The following is a 16,166-nucleotide window of genomic DNA, read 5'->3' as shown; positions in this document are numbered from 1 at the left end:
CATGTAAAAAGTTTATTAAAAATCCACTATTGAGTTGAGAGTAAAATTAATTCTTTCTGTATTTTTCCTTTTCTGTACTTCTTTCAGATCAGTTATGTAGAGGTAAAATTATTGCCTGGGACAAATGGGGCTGTAAAATCACAGAATCATTCAAGTGGAAGGTACAGTTTAAGCTCCTGCTCAAAGCAAAAGTAACACTGAACTCAGACAGCGTTGCGTAGGGCTCTGTCAAATTGAATCTTGATTATTTCTTTTTTGTAATTAAGAAAAAAAGCAGTTGTCAAACTTTGTTCTTGTACTGGAGATATCAAGATCCATTAAAAATTCAATTAAACTTTTGTAAAAATTGAAATTAATCTTTTAGACTATTACTTCACTGATGCATGAATTTTGATGCATGAAATATGAAAAGCATGTGAAGCAAAATAAAAAGATGACTTTATAACTGGATATTTTTGGTTTTAGAGCCTTGATGAGTATGAAGATGATGAAGCAGGGCAGAAGGAGCGAAAGAAGGAGGATGCTATCACCCAACAGAATACAATACAAAATGAGAGTTCCAGCGCAGATTCCACTGGATCATACTTAATACAGGTGAGATGCTAACACTTCCATTTGGTATTTTACTCAGCTTTTTAACTGGTGTTGCCTTGTTTTTGTGTTTTGCTGTTTTTTTGGGTTTTCTTGTTTGTTTTTTTTTTTTTTTAATCCTTCTTAACAGTAGACTATGTGCTATCTGGAAACAAACATGAAATCTGAGTGTTGTCACATACTCTTTCCCCAAACACGCACTTCTGAGACACAGCTCTGATACCAGAATTGTCAAGCTAAAGGTATTAGTGTCCAAGAAACACTCATTTGTTATGAGGAAGAGAAACTTCCCTGGATTCTGGTACTGAAGCACACAGAGAACAATCTTTGCCACTGTGTAATCTTTTCTCCCCGCATTTTATTCTCCAGTCCCCTTGCTGTGCATGGCTGTCAATGGAATCTCCTTGGGGACTTTCAATAGCTGTCTGGATGTGGTCCTGAGCACCCTGCTCTTGGTGTCCCTGCTTGAGCAGGGGTTGGAGCAGAAGGACCCAGAGAGCTCTGCCAATTTCAGTCATTCTGTGTAGTTCTTGAGTAGTTTAGCCATTACATGCTTCAGTGGCATCAATTGTTCCTTCAAAGTTTTAGGATTAAGTAACTTCTTGTTTTGACAATTTGCTGTTTTTCGTTTTGTTTATATAAGTTGAACCAGCGCTTCTGTTTGAAGCAGATCCTTTGAGTCTTCCATGAAGAAGCGCTCAAGTTCACCGAGTTCCTCCATAGTGAGCACTAACAAAAATATTCCTGCAGAGATCATAGCAGGAAAATGGTCACATTTGAGTGTACCTCTTATGGCTTGATCATTTATTGTCTTTACAGATTCTTTGGCAAGATTCCTCATTCTGAAATATTCACATACATTTTGAAAGTTGTCTGACTTAACAAACACAAACAAAAAAACAACCAACCATAGTGCTCTGCTTTCACCTTCTCACTAAACATTCCAAAAGTTGTCACTTTCTGATTCCCTAGTGGTGTTATTACATAACATTTTGGCTCTATTCCCATGTCCCGTTCCCATTTATTCATCCAGATTGCCTATTCTTCTTGAGCAGCAAGCTAAATTTCTGTTTACCAGGCTGTCTGCATTAATCAGATCCTACAGAGTTCCAAGTTTGTCGCCTCCACATTCACACAGGCACTAACTCTTCTTTGCTGACAGAGCATAGCAGGGTTGTCTTGTCGTTAACAATACAAAAGAACGTCCCAGTCCTCGTGTCTGGCAAAGACCCAGACTGGCACATGTATGGAACAGATGGAATATTAGAAAGTTGAAGCTGCTAAGACTTAATCAGTTTATTGCTGACTCTGTCAACTTGCTTTTTACTAGAAGGTTTTTATAAGTTGCCCAAATTTAACAGAATTGGTCAGCACTATTATTTCAGCTTTAACTTAGTTTCCCTTTGCTGCTGCTCTAATGGTTGAGCCTCATTCTCTTCTTAAATGTTAATTTTTATATTGAAGATTTAAGAACTCAGTCAATTCAGTTGACTTTGACAAATAATTATTATAGTTCTACCTATTAGGTGAAATAAATTCATTTCTTTAGTTGAAGACATGCTCACTACTTGTCCATTCTGCGATTTTATGAATGTTGAAAATAATTACTGTAACATTTATATGGGAAACAAGAAAGCTGAGACTGGCTTTGTGTCTGAGGGAGAAATGTATTGCTGAATAGTATTCTTTTGTTTCCAGTCTTTCACCTGATCTTTTATCTTTATCTTAGTATTGTCAGACATTTCTTTTCTCCTTACTGTGGGAAAAAATGCAGTTTTTGGAAACAGATTTGAGTGCTTAACTGACTGAATTTGAAGCCCTTGATGCAAAGCACAGAGATAGGAGATTTGTTTAAGAGTAGATAGAGTATTTTTTCCTGAAGCAGAATTTATTTTGGCTGAAATCAATGTAGGGGTTTTTTTTTTTAATGTTAGAAATGTGGAAGTGGTAAGTCTGGCAGCTTTATAAACATTGAAAAACACATTACAATCAGAACTGTCAGTAAACTTTAGCAAATGCAAATGTGGAAAGCCTCACTTGGCCAGGTGAATCAAAACTAAACCCACTCTCAAATACATAACAGGTGTGTTCTGACTTCCTTGCGTGATTTCTCTCCTATTTTTAAGACTGCAACTCTCAGCTTGAGGGTCATTGTGCTGTGGAGTGTTCACTGATGTGTACTGGGAGATGCAGGCTGAGAAAGGTAATGCTAAGGACAAGCAGTAATTACTGCTAGAAACTGGCAGTCTGGCAATTAACACAGGCCTATCTCATGCTTTGCAGAGATGGTAAAATGGGAAATAGTGCACAAATATTTGATAGTTGGACAGAAATGTTCACCCTGAATGTAAGAATGTCTCAGTTGAAAACCTACAGGGGTTGGCTGAAAAAATGATTAGTCCACTGAAGATATTTTTAGTCACTTAGAACACTTGCTGGATTTCACAAGGTGGAAAAATACAACTGATCTATTAATACTCAAATCCAATGTATGTATACATAAAGTCTTATCTTTTTACATCAAAGAATTCAAGTTATGCTGATACCACAGACAACTGCTTTCTGAAATTCTATTACTTGGGGAATATTTTTGGAGACCAGATGCACAAATATGTGCCCTTCCTGGTGCAAACCTTTTCAAGAAAAGTTGAAATGACTTCTTAGTCGTGATAGAAGTGATATCTGAGTGTGATACCACGTTGTAGTGTCTGTATTATAGACTGGTTTGTGTTGGAAGGGACCTTAAAGATCATCTAGTTCCAACCCCTGCTCTGTGCAGGGCTACCCCCACCACCAGATCAGGCTGCTCAAGGCTCCATTCAGCCTGGCCTTGTACATCTCCAGGAATGGGGCATTCACAACCTTTTTGGGCAGCCATGCGCCAGGGCCTCACCACTTTGAGTAAGAAAATGTAATGTCTTTGTAATGTCTTACCCAAATCTTATCTCTTTAGTTTTAAGCCATTCCATCTTGTCCTGTCACTATCAGACTATATAAAAGGTTGGTCCCCCTTCTGCTTGTATGCTCCCTTCATGCACTGGAAGGCTGCAGTGAGATGCCTTCAGAGCACTCTCTTCTCCAAGCTAAACAAGCCCAACTTCCTCAGCTCAAGTATTATTTATGGTGTTTGTGGACAACTAGAGAGGAAACTGGGCAAAGTTGAGATTAATCCAAAGTCCTCAGAAAGACTTGCAGCTGTAGAGAGACGTGCGTATATGTATATACACACACATATATATATGCACACACATATGTCTGTGTGCATTTATATACATGTATGGATACATATACGCAAACAAAAATTATTATGAAGAAAGAAAACTGAGGGTTAGCTTGACGATGATTGTGGTGACATTGGGTTGAAATACAATAAAGCTTTCTTAGGGAGAAAAATGAGATTAAAAAGTGTCCTTAAGGCAAATAAAGCTGACCTTAAAATTAAATTTTACTTTTTTCACATTGTGGGCAATTTATCAATGTATGAAAAAAGGAGTATAGATTCTCTCATTCCTTAAAACCTTCCAGTCTGCTGTGGGCTGTGGTGTTTTTGTTTAGGTTTTGGGTGGTTGGCTGGTTTGGTTTTTTTTCTTGTTTTTCTGTTTTGTTTTGTTTTTTAGTGAATGTTGTTGTTTGTTTTTTGTGGAAATTATGCCAGTATCATGCAGAGCTGTCATTTTCAACATTGGAAATAGTTTGAAATCCTGTGTTTCACATTAGCTTCCTTTCAGCTCATGTTTTATTTCAAGTGTTCTAGTGTCTGCGGATGCTAGCTGTTGTGCTAGGCACTTGTGTGAAAACACCACAAAAAATATCATCCGCTCTGAACAGTCTGATATTTAAGTATAAAATGTGGCGATAGTTCAGTAAATATGCATTGGCAAGAACAGCAAGAAACAACAATGTATTTAAGAGCTTCAGAATTATTTTTTATTTTGGCATTGGGGTGGGGTTTATCGTATTCTAGATAGGTGTTTTTCCTCCCTAGTGATAACAAAAGGAGTCTGACTAGATCAGGTGTAGACATCTAAAATTACATGGGCTGAATCATTTTCTCTCCCTGACAGACTTGGACCAGGCACATCAGAAGGTTTTGGTTCTAAAGGAACTGTAAGTAGGTATGAAATAAGAGATAGGGTGAGATACCAGATTTGTGCCTGTAAGCATGAAAAGGGAATACTTTGTCCTTGTATGAGGGTTAACCTTTGTGAAATAAATATTCCGAATTCTTTCAGTGAAAGATAATGTTTACAAAAATGAGAATGATTTTAACACATCTTGCTGTGAAATGGGAATGCTGATCTTTTTTCTGTCACGCAGTAGCACAAGTTGTCTAATTAATTTCTTAATTCCTAGTTAAGGCACAGCAGCTGATCACTAGTACAGTCACCAACACCTGTTGCGGCAGTGATTCACGAAAAATCTCTGTACTGTGCTTTGCTAGAAATCTGCTCTTGGATTTGTGCTCCTGGCATGAAACCGGTAGGGGAATTTTGCTTCACAAAAGTTCTGAAGTCTGGGACTCCAGTGGGAGACATGACTCATGCTTTTTGTTAAGCCATACCTGCTGTTTTACTGTACCTGACTGTGTATTGTATTCTGCTGCAGAGCCCAGGAACTTAAGCAGGCCCTTGGGCACTAGTTAGAAATTGTGGTAGTCTTGTTCTAGCCATTAGTTTAGCTTTGTGTATGTGATTGTAGTGGGTATTTCTTGGAGTTCCATATTGCTCATAGATTGTGCAGCAACTAGAAGGAAACTCAAGGAATTGTAAAATGTTCCATCTTATCAAATGATTTCATGGAAGATAGAACATCCATGAGATAGGTTTGAGGTATTTAAACATCCACTCTCACACACAGTCAGCAACTCTAGAGATGCTTGCTAGGCAAAAAAAATCATTTCATTTGTAGTACTGAACTTTATGGTCATTGACATATCTTACATTATAAGATCTTCTTCAGCCATCTTCTTCAGTGATCTTGGTGAGGTGATAGTGCCCAGGAAGGCTGCTGCCATTCAGCAAGACCTGGACAGGCTGGAGAGGGCAGAGAGGAATTGGATGAGCTTTAACAAAAGCAAGCGTAGAGTCTTGCAGCTGGGGAGGAATAACCACATGCACCAGTACAGGTTTGGGGATCACCTGCTGGAGAGGAGCTCTGTGGAGAGGGACCTGGGGTTCCTGATTGAATGACAGGCTGGCCATGAGCCATCAGTGTGCCCTGGTGGCCAAGAAGGCCAATGGGATCCTGGGGTGCATTAAAAAGAGCGTGGCCAGCAGGTCAGGGGAGGTGATCCTCTCCCTCTACTCTGCCCTAGTGAGGCCTCATCTGGAGTACTGCGTCCAGGTCTGGGCTCCCCAGTACTTTTTTGTACAGGGGATCTCTTGGAAAGAGTCCAGTGGAGGGCCACAGAGATGATAAGGAGCCTGGAGCATCTCTTGTATGAGGAGAGGCTGAGTGACCCGGGTCTGTTTGGCCTTGAGAAAAGAAGACTGAGAGGGGATCTATTAATGTCTATAAATAGCTGAGGTGCAGGAGGCGAAGGGATGAGGCCAGGCTCTTTTCAGTGGTGCATGACAACAGGACAAGGGGAAATGGCCGCAGACTGCAGCATAGGAAGTTCCTCACAAATGTGTGTAAGAATATCCCAGTGAGGATGACAGAGCACTGGAACAGGCTGCCCACGGAGGTTGTGGATTATCTCTAGAGGTCCCTTCCAGCCCCTAGAATTCTGTGATTAGATTCCTCAAATAAATTACATTTCTGTGCATTTTTGTACAGGCTAAAGCTTGACCCTAGTGCTGTCTTCCTGCGGACCTGTTAATCCTAGCTGAAGTCACCTGGCTTGATTTATTAGCGAGACCATTTGGTGATGACTTGCGCATTCAGTCATATGTGAGCATGAAAACTGAAGGAAAAACACGTCTGATCTTTTTTTAACCTTTTGTTCTAGATAAGCCTAAGATAAACCTCTAGAACACTGTGAATGATTCCTAGGAGGAATGCAGTCTGAAGGATACCCACAGAAGTGCTCTGTGGCAGTTGTCATTGTTTAAATACTGCCATTTGCTTCAGATGAGACCCAGCACATGGAAATTTTCTGAAGCAGCTGTGCACACCGGTGTTACAGCACTGTACATGTTGTTTAATAGCGGCACCTCACAAGCTACGCAGTAAAGCAGTAAATAAAATTAAGTTAGGAAATAAAAGCCTCTGGTGACTTCTTAGCTGTGTGAGAAAGGATGAGGAATACAGGGAACTGAACTATTACATGCATCTCCATTAGGAAACAGAGCTGAAAACCTGCTTGGCACAACTGTCCCCTGAGTTTCCTACTTGAATCTTATGCCAAGAATATGCTGCCAAATACGTTTCTTAACTCATATTGCAGTTAGTACTTGTCTATTTTGCACTTGCTGGCTTTTTCTTTTGCATAGCAGCGTAATGTCATACAGCATCATCTTGTAATTACTGTTATCTGAGGCATACAGTAATGGTGTTTTCTATCCAAGTTTCATGTCGTTCTTACAAAGGAGAACATGAATTTAATTCACCTTTTTTAAGTCTATTTTTGTGGTGCAGTTTTCTGTCTATTGAGACTACTTAGCTGTGCAAGAGGAAATGCCCAAATGTATTAAGACATGCTTTTATTTTTTATGCTGTATTTTTTTCAGATGTTAGGCCAAGTATTATTTTACATGATAGTTTGCTCATAGTATAGATTCAAAAAAAAAAAGAGCAAATAATACTCCTGTTTAAAATACAGGAGTGTGTAAATTGAGAGGAGTTGGTTTGGGGTAAATTAAGTTATATATCATTCTGCAAAACCAGACTGATATTTGACAGTTTAGTTACCAGATAATGTTGGCGTTTCTGTTTGCAGATTAACAGCGTGATTCCTCATGGAGGTGGTACAAAATCAGTCATTAGTATCTGCAGAGCACTTAGGCACTAACAGTGAATGCAGTAGAAAGATTCATTAGGAAATTCTATTGTATTTTGAAAACATTTCCGTAAAATGGATTAAAAATCATTAAAATCCAGTGTTTAAGTATTGAAGGGTCACTTCTAATGTATTTGCACCTCAGGTAGATTTTTTGTGTGCAGTGGCTTTAAGACAAGTGACATCAGGTGCAGGGGCCTCACTGCACTGCGCAGTTCTTGACATGAACCAGGTGCTTCCCATGTTTAACAGAGATGCTTGGCATGACTTTATTCTTGTTATCTGTATAAGGTAAGTAGAAACACAGGAATTCCATCTTTCTATGATCACGCATGATCAGTTAATCATGCCGGCAGCCTGCAGTAATGCAGGCACATATCCAGAGCTGTTAGAATATGCCAACTACAAAAAATAAGGCAGAGAGTGGCCAATTCTTAAGTATTCAGCATATGCAGAACACTCAGCAGTACTCAGCTGTTGGTTGTGTTCCATGGAACAGCACATGGAAAAATATGACAAAGCATGGTATCATAAGAAGCAGCGTTGTAAAGAGTGTAGCTGTAAGGATTTGAATGAAAGCTGCCTAAGTTACCAGCACGCTGGCATTTCTGAACTGGTTGATTTGACTTTGCAGTCTTAATTTTTATCTGTGGTAAGGGAGATAGTAGGGAAAAGCCTCCAACAAAGCATTCAAACCATAAATTATTCTACAATTTCTCTGAGTTTAGGAGTAATGATGTTGCGCAGTGGTCTTGGCAGATATAATTAAAGTCCTTAAGCAAAAATGAGGTTAGATTTTAATTAAATTGTCTGGTGGTTGTTGTTGGGGTTTTTTTTTTAATTTTTAATAGAAGCTCCGTTTAAGAACAATGGAATCCTTAGCTTGATGGGACTGCATCACAGTGACTTCTGTAGCAGCTACAGGCTTCTCTGCTAAAATCTTCCTCCTGTCCTTTCCTGCAAGCAGATGTTGTGTGTGGTGCTGATCCACACCAGCTCAGTAAGTGCTGCCTTCCCAGAGGATCTGCACATTCTCAGCAGCGTTGCTTGTGTGATGCTGCTGCCTCCAATGAGCATTGTAGACATCTGTGTTCAGCAATGTTTAATTTCGTAAAGGAGTTGTTTAAACTTAAAATCCTGTTTCGGGAATATGTTTTACGCCTGGTAAATAAAAGTACCTGTGTCAAATGTACCTACGTTTTCTAGTTGAATACAAGTTTCAATGTGCCTGTGCACCTGCACAATAGTGCATTGTAAGACCTGCATGAAAACTCATGAGGAATCAAGCCTGAGGTGAGGCAAGGCAGAGTGGGGTTCCTTGCTCCTGATTCAGGTTGTCCCTGTGAGCAGCAGCAAGCACATCAGCACAGTGGGACAGGCACTGCTTAATCACAGTATCACAAAATAATTTGGGTTGGAATGGACCTTAAAGCCCAACAGTTCCAACCCTCTGTCCTGGAGAGGGACACTTCCCACTACATCAGGCTGCCAGGAGCCTCATCCAGCTTGGCCTTGAATGCTCCCAGAGATGGGGCATCCACAGGTTCTCTGGGCAGCCTGTTTCAGTGCCTCACCACCCTCTGCATAAAGAATTTCCTCCTAATGTCTAATGTAAGTTTTCCCTCTTCTAGTTTAAAACTGTTCCTCTTTGTCCTGTACTATCAGACCACGTAAAAACTCAGTCCCTGTCCTGGAAGGCCACAGTGAAGTCTCCCAGGAGTCTTCTCCAAGGCTGAACAAGCACAGCTCCCAGTCTTTCTCCATAGGAGTGCTCCAGCTCTCTTAAATCCTTGGGCAGACTGAATGGGGAGCAAAGTGTATGCAGTACGGTTTCTTTATTGTAGCTTCTGTTACACTTGTCTCCATTCCCCCCATTAGGATTTTTTTTGCTTTGTTTTGCTTTTTTCTTACCTGCTGCTGTTACTGCCATGTGCTTGGCCTCTATGAGCAGGGCTTTTTTTGTTGTTGTTGCTCTATTTGTTTCTTTCACTTTTGACTTCATGAAGTTGTGTTCCAAAATTGCAGAAGCTAGTGTTGTGCTAGTTCAGTGCCTTTACACAGCCAGAAGGAATAGGAAGCAATTCCTGTCTAATGTTTGGAGGTCAGCAGGGGCTTCCTGTCAAGGAATTTGTTTTTATGCCACATGCTTTCTTTTTTGGGTTGGCATCACTTTTAACTCAGGTAATTGAATGCCCATTTGGAAAATTTTATTCCCAAAAGGGTCTGCATGGAAATTCTGCTTGGCTGTTGAAAATGATGGTGCTTAAATGGGTATTTCCTCCTAATCTTCTTTTAGGATTTCTTGAATAGAAATGGTCACACACAGTATGCACTCTAGCTGAGGCCTGTGTGGAAAGAAGAGTCCTCTGCTAAATACAGACTTACTGAAAAGTGAAGGACTTCCTACTGTATCTGCTTGTGGAAATAAATGGCCCAGCGTGAGTGATGGCAAAAGCTTCTGTAAAGCAAAGAATCGTATAATCTTTTGAGTTGGAACAAAAGGTGACGCTGGTCACCTTTGTTTTCTGTTCGGAGTGCCTGAGTTCTTCGGGCTCTTTGGGGTTGAATTCTGCATGGGTATAGAGAGGAGAAAAAAGATGGAAGAAAGAACTCTGTTCATGCATTTTATTATGTGAAGTTTCCTTATTTAGAAGCTGTTTTCTTCTTGATGGCTTTTGACATGCCCAGGAGTTAACTGATTACCTGCAGGTGTCTCTTCTCATTTTTTTTTCTCCTCTCTTAATGCCCTTGGTACTTTGCTGGTGGTAAGAACTGAGAGTACTCACCTCCCATTACACATCTGATTGGATGCCCTAGACATTCTTGCAGCATTTCTCAGTGGCCTCCTGGCTCTGTGCATGTAAAGAGATGACTCAGAATTCTTTCAGCTTCATGACAGCAATCCCTATCACTTGCACCTAGGTGTTCCAGCATGTTATTTCTTGTTTGAAGTCTCTTTTAGTTATTATATAGTAATGAAAAGTAGAAGGTCTGAGTATAAATAAATAAATAAATTCATTTTAGTATAAATTTCAGTCCAGAAGTAAGGAAATGTAACTTTTTCCTGATTGAAACTGGTTTTTCCAATCAGTTTTTTTCTCCCCACTCCTTTGTGAGGAAGGTCCTTGCTTAGGTACTCTGCACCTGAGGTAGTGTCGTCTTTGTCTTCTCTCTTGTTTGGTATTACTCCATGTAAGTATCAACATACATTTTACTGAAATATACGTATGTATGTGTAATACATACACCTATATGTATAATACAGATACACACATGTATACGTATGGAAATGAATATCTATGCAAGTAAAGATGCTTGAAGGTAGATGCTCTAATAGATGAATTTACTTATCGAACTTAGCTTTATATTTTCTTTAAAAGGTTCATTCCTAAAAAAAGCATTATCCTTGTATAGATCTATAATGCTGTTGCCTTTCCTCTTTTATGAACACCTATCTAAATAATAGAATCATGGAATGGCTTAGTCTGGAAGGGACTTTAAAAAACCCATCCAGTTCCAATCCTCTGTTGTGGGCAGGGCTGCACCACCAGCTCAGGCTACCCAGGGCCCTATTCAGCCTGGCTATGAGAGCTCCAGGGATGGGGCACCCACAGCTTCTCTGGGCAGCTGTGCCAGTGCATCATTGCTTTCTGAGAACAGAATTTTGTCCTCATATCAAAACAGTCAAATAGTATTTCTAAAATAGTTGGTTAAAATTATATTAACTTTAATTTTTGTTCTCTTTAGCATAGATAAAAAAAAAAAATGTATTCTTCTTCTCCTTTCTGATATTTTTTTTGTTAGGTCTCACTTGTCTACATCAGCTGCCTCACAGGAAGAGATTGTTCTTTATTGCTGACCTGGGATTAAGTTCCTGGGTGCTTCATTATCAAAAATTGAATGTTCATTTCCAGAATACAGAAACATCTTTTTCCTGCTCATAGATTCATTAAACCTGTGACATATTTTTAAAAGATAATTTGGGTATAAATAAAACAAAGCTCTTCTGAACTGTATTGGTTCCCATTTGTCAGTACAAATCAAAGGAAGAGTGAAACATGATGTCAGAATACGTAACAATAGCAGGTCAACTTTTATTTCCACTTGATCCTACCTGGTTGCTGTTTCAGTTTATTCTGCAGATGTTTAATAAGAGGTGATAACATCACGCTTTCTTAACAGTTTTAGAGATAAAAGTTCATTTTTAGAATGGCTGTTTATAAAAGAGATTTACTGGGTGTGTAAAGAGTGTTTAAGGTCATCCAAACCAGGAAGAAATAAAATGCAGTGAATCCAAGCAATAGATGTAAAATCTTGGCAGCTAGGAAAATAAGAGGCAGGGAGAAGGCCTGGGATGTTGTTGTATGTATAATCTTCTGTCCAAGCAGAAATCTGGAAATCGCACGGCTCCAGCGGTGCAAGTAGCTGAGTAACGTAACTTGCTTCTCTAAGAAGCCTGGAAGCACCTTAGGGTGCTTCTAAAAGGAATGGTTTCAGTGGGAAAAAATAAATAGTGATGCCTTTTCCTCTGAGTGGTGAGTTGGTGCTATGTTCTGTGGAAAACTTCTAGAAATTCTGAAATTGTTTAGACTCAGGAATGGAAGATAAGTGATACCTTCATGACTCTCTTGCTTCTGCAGGATGTTTTCTCATGAGGAATTTTGATGAGAAGTGTCATGTCTCATCTTCCTTTCTCCTGCTTTCACAGCTGTAGTCATTCCTGGTTTGCATTAGCACTGGGTTGCCTTTCAGTTATTCAGCGCTCACATGTTATCTCACTGCTGTTTCAGTGGAGATGGTAGTGTACAACTGAACCTATGGAGAAAAGAGATGGAGTTAAGATGTGGCTTCTGTAGGCTCATAGAGAAGATCTGAGGTAACTTGATAGGCCAGGTGGAGATAGAATCCACTTGTTCCTTCGTACATAAAGAAGCCCCATAGTTCAGCAGCAGAGCTGCTTTCTCCAGGCAGTGCAGTCAATGTGCCTGCATCTGGAGGAACGTACAGGGCTCTTGTTTGGATTGCACATGAAAACCTGAAGTGTTTTGATGGTTTGTTTTCAGTCAGAATGTTACCTTGCATGCTGCAGGAATATCATTGCATGGTCATAATTTGAGGTAACACCAGTGCAGTCAAGTTCTAATACACTGTACATATTATACATACTGGGGTTTATACCAGCATACCCCAGCAGTCTATTTTAATCCAGGCAATTAGCTTTGATTGTGAAAATTTCAAGTAGTCTTTTAGGGGTTTGCAGTGAAACATTTTCATAGTCTGGTTGACTCCAAGAGCTCGTATATGTTTTAAAGTAATGCTTGTTAATGCATTTTAACTAACAGGTTTGGTTTAACCTCTAGAAATCTTTGTCAGACACTTGTAAACACAGACAGCTCTATTTACTTAAGCCCTGATGACCAGCTTTCTTATGCACTCTGTGTACTGTTCACATGAAATGCCAAGATGAACCAGAAATGGAATAGCAAAGTTGCTTACATCCTAGTTAAACAGAAATTCGATTGGTAGTAAGGGTTTTATTAATGGAAATGGTCTCAGCTGCTTTGTATGCCCCTACAACATATGCTGTTGTGCAGGTGTGTGTAGGACACAGGCACCAAAATCTAGGGATATCCTTTGTACAAGGGAATGTTCTTCACTACAATGCAGCATCATGTGCAAATTTTTCCTTTCTTTTGATTTTTGCCTTTTCTAGTATGTTTGTTAGGGAGTATGGCCATAACCTTGAGGCTTCAGCATCTTCCTAAAAAAGAAGCTGTTTCAAAGTGAAAATAAGCAGAACTTGGCTGAATCTCCCTTGGCACAACTTGAGGCCATTCCCTCTCGTCCTATTGCTACTTACTTGGGAGAAGAGGCCAACCCCTACCTCACCACAACCTCCCTTCACGTAGTTATAGAGAGCAATAAGGTCATCCCTGAGCCTTCTTTTCTTTGGACTAAACAATCCTAGCTCCCTCAGCTGCTCCAGACCCCTCACCAGCTTCGTTGCCTTTCTCTGAACGTGCTCCAAGGCCTCCATGTCATCCTTGTAGAGAGGCACCCAAAACTGAACACTGTGCTTGAGGTGCAGCCTCACCAGGGCTGAGTACAGAGAACTCTAGAGTCACAACTGAATCTGCCTCCATCATTTTCTTTGCTCCATCAGCTATTTATACACATGAACAAGATTGCTCCTGAGCCTTCTCCAGACCAAGCATTCTTAGCACTCTCAGCCTCTCCTTGTATGTTTGGTGCTCCAAACCTTCGTTGCAATCACTCCAGTACATCTTCCTTTTGGTATGGAACCCAAATCTCGACCCAGCACTCCAGCTGTGGTCTCACTAGGGCTGAACAGGGGAAGGGGAAGGATCACCTGCCTCGTTCTGCTGGCAGTTCCTGCTTCTTGATGCAGCCCAGGAATCCTGTTGCTTTTTCTTGCTGTAAGGGCTCACTGCCAGTTTATGTTCCTCTTGGTGCCCACTAGGACTCCCAGGCCCTTTTCTGTAAAGCTGCTGTCAGGCACATCTTGATGCTTGGGTTTATTCCTTCCAGGTACAGTTCACGTTTCCCTTTTTTGAACACCACGAGGTCTCTGTTAGTCCGTTTCTCCAGCCTGCCAATGTCCTTCTGTGTGGCAGCACAGCCTGCCCTTATAGAGGCAAAATTAGAGGCTTGTTGTTTCGTATCTCTAAATGGCAGCTTTTCAGATGCTATTATCAATCATAAGTTATCCTTGTTAAAACAGCAATTTTGCACCACTTTATGGGATTCTTCAAATAATTCCTGTATTTTTAACAGCTTTGTTCTGCTTATAGGAGGGAAAGCATGGCATGTATTGCAGAAGTTGAAAACGTTTTACAAATTGTAATGGACTTTAAGATCAAGTTTTGTTTCTGTAAAGCACGTTATTTACCAACTTTATTTTCTCTCATAAAATAACTCTCATTATCCCCATTCTTAGCTAGTTTATTTTTACTTACAAAAACGCCAGTATGCTGATCGTTGAAGGCAGTGTACTGATACACAGAATTTTTGGAGTAGATGGAAATATCTCCTGTATCTTGTTTTGAAAACTCATTTCTACATTTCTCTGTAATTAGTGTCATAAACAGAGAGAATTTCATGTTCTGCCGTTATTTTTTTTTCCAGTAAAGGCAGTTGTTCAGTTCATGAATTACTTTAATATTTTTTTCTGACTTTTTACCTAATATTTACTGATGCTGGGGGGAGTTTTGTGTATGACTAATAAAATAATTGGTTCACGTCCTTCTTACAACATTGTAAAAAATGTTTGTGGATTTACTGTCTAATCTGAGCTATCTTTCAACCAGCTGAAACATGTCTTAATTTTTCTATTGATCAGGCAGTTACTGAAACTACACGTGTAGCATTACGATGAAAATACATTGCTTCAGCTTTTCTATTTCTTATTTGTATATTTGAGTGTACAAAACAGCTGTGTCAAGACTTCTAGCCTACCTGTTTAACAGCAAATGCCAGGAGAATACTACTTCAGTGAATCTGAGGTGAGCCAGGTTGCAGTACCTGGGTTAGCATGATGAAGGGCATACCTGTAGATAGTCACCATCAACCAGCTGGCAATGCAATAACTTGATTTGTGTCTCAATCCCGTACTAATTGCCAGTTCCCATTTTTCTTCTGTTCAGAAGGACAGCAGTGGTGGCAGGAAAATCAGAGCAGTTTTGCTCTGTTACTCCTAGACCAAAAAAAATAGCAAATAGCTGATTAACAGGTACCAAAATGCACAAACGTTTTCATATAGTAGTTATAGTTACCACGTACACTGTTATGGTGATATCTGGGACACTGCAGGGCATGGTGAGTGCTTCACATTTTAAATTGTCATTAAGGCTTCAGAGCTGGAGTTGAAAAGCCATAGTGCGGTGACAGTAATCCCAGTATTCTGTCTGTCCTGACAGCAAAACGGTGCAAAACTGAGTTGTACAGCAGCTGTTTCAGGCTCCTTCTCTTAACTATAGGGTTTATTTTCTGTGGGGTGATAAAATGTTATGGAAATACAAAAAAATAAAATGTTACTGAATGAGTTTTTGCTTTCTGTTTCTTTCAGGACTCCTCCAGGATGGTTTCAAGCAGATATAAAAGGTATGAGATCTTTTTACTCAACACACTTAGTCACGTACACAGCTGTCCCAGAAAGACTTTGGCCACCAAGTCAAACATGAGCTACCGATGAGCAATTGCCACAAAGGATGCTGCATTAGGGAAAGAAAACAGGCCGGGGGAAGTAATCCTGTCTGTTCAGTTTTGGTGAGGCCACACCTGGAGTGCTGTGTCCAGTTCTGGACATAGTGCTAAAGAGCTCAATGAAGGACCACCAAGATGATTTGAGACTAGAGTACCCCCCTTGTCATGGGACTGCTCTGCCTAGAGAAGAGTTATCTTGGGCATATTTCATCAATGTCTATAAATACATGAAGACTGCAGAAAGGGTGGAGCCAAACTCTTTTCAGTGGTGCCCATTATTAGGACAAGATGCAGTGGGCACAAGCAGGAGCTCAGGAGGTTCCCTCTAAACACCGGGAAGCTCTTCTGTGCTGTGTGGCTGACGGACCACTGGCACAAATTGCCGCAGAGAGGCTGTGGGGTCTTTGCTTGT

At 40.2% G+C, this 16,166-nt stretch overlaps 1 protein-coding gene across 1 annotated transcript in view; it reads left to right on the top strand.

The window, feature by feature from the left end:
- PAWR (pro-apoptotic WT1 regulator) overlaps positions 1-16,166 on the top strand; it is a 71,207-nt gene that overhangs the window by 36,029 nt on the left and 19,012 nt on the right. Inside the window, exons 2-3 of the mRNA XM_042890357.1 lie at positions 466-594; positions 15,618-15,652. Of these exons, the coding sequence (XP_042746291.1) occupies positions 466-594; positions 15,618-15,652 (164 nt within the window). The remainder of the gene's footprint in view (positions 1-465; positions 595-15,617; positions 15,653-16,166) is intronic.

The sequence above is a fragment of the Lagopus leucura genome, unplaced genomic scaffold, assembly GCF_019238085.1.
Source record: "Lagopus leucura isolate 7727_CA_CO unplaced genomic scaffold, USGS_WTPT01 Super-Scaffold_100159, whole genome shotgun sequence".
In the NCBI taxonomy this organism is placed as follows: domain Eukaryota; kingdom Metazoa; phylum Chordata; class Aves; order Galliformes; family Phasianidae; genus Lagopus; species Lagopus leucura.
The sequence above is the reverse complement of the archived record's forward strand: the minus strand, read 5'-3'. Positions and strand labels throughout refer to the sequence as shown.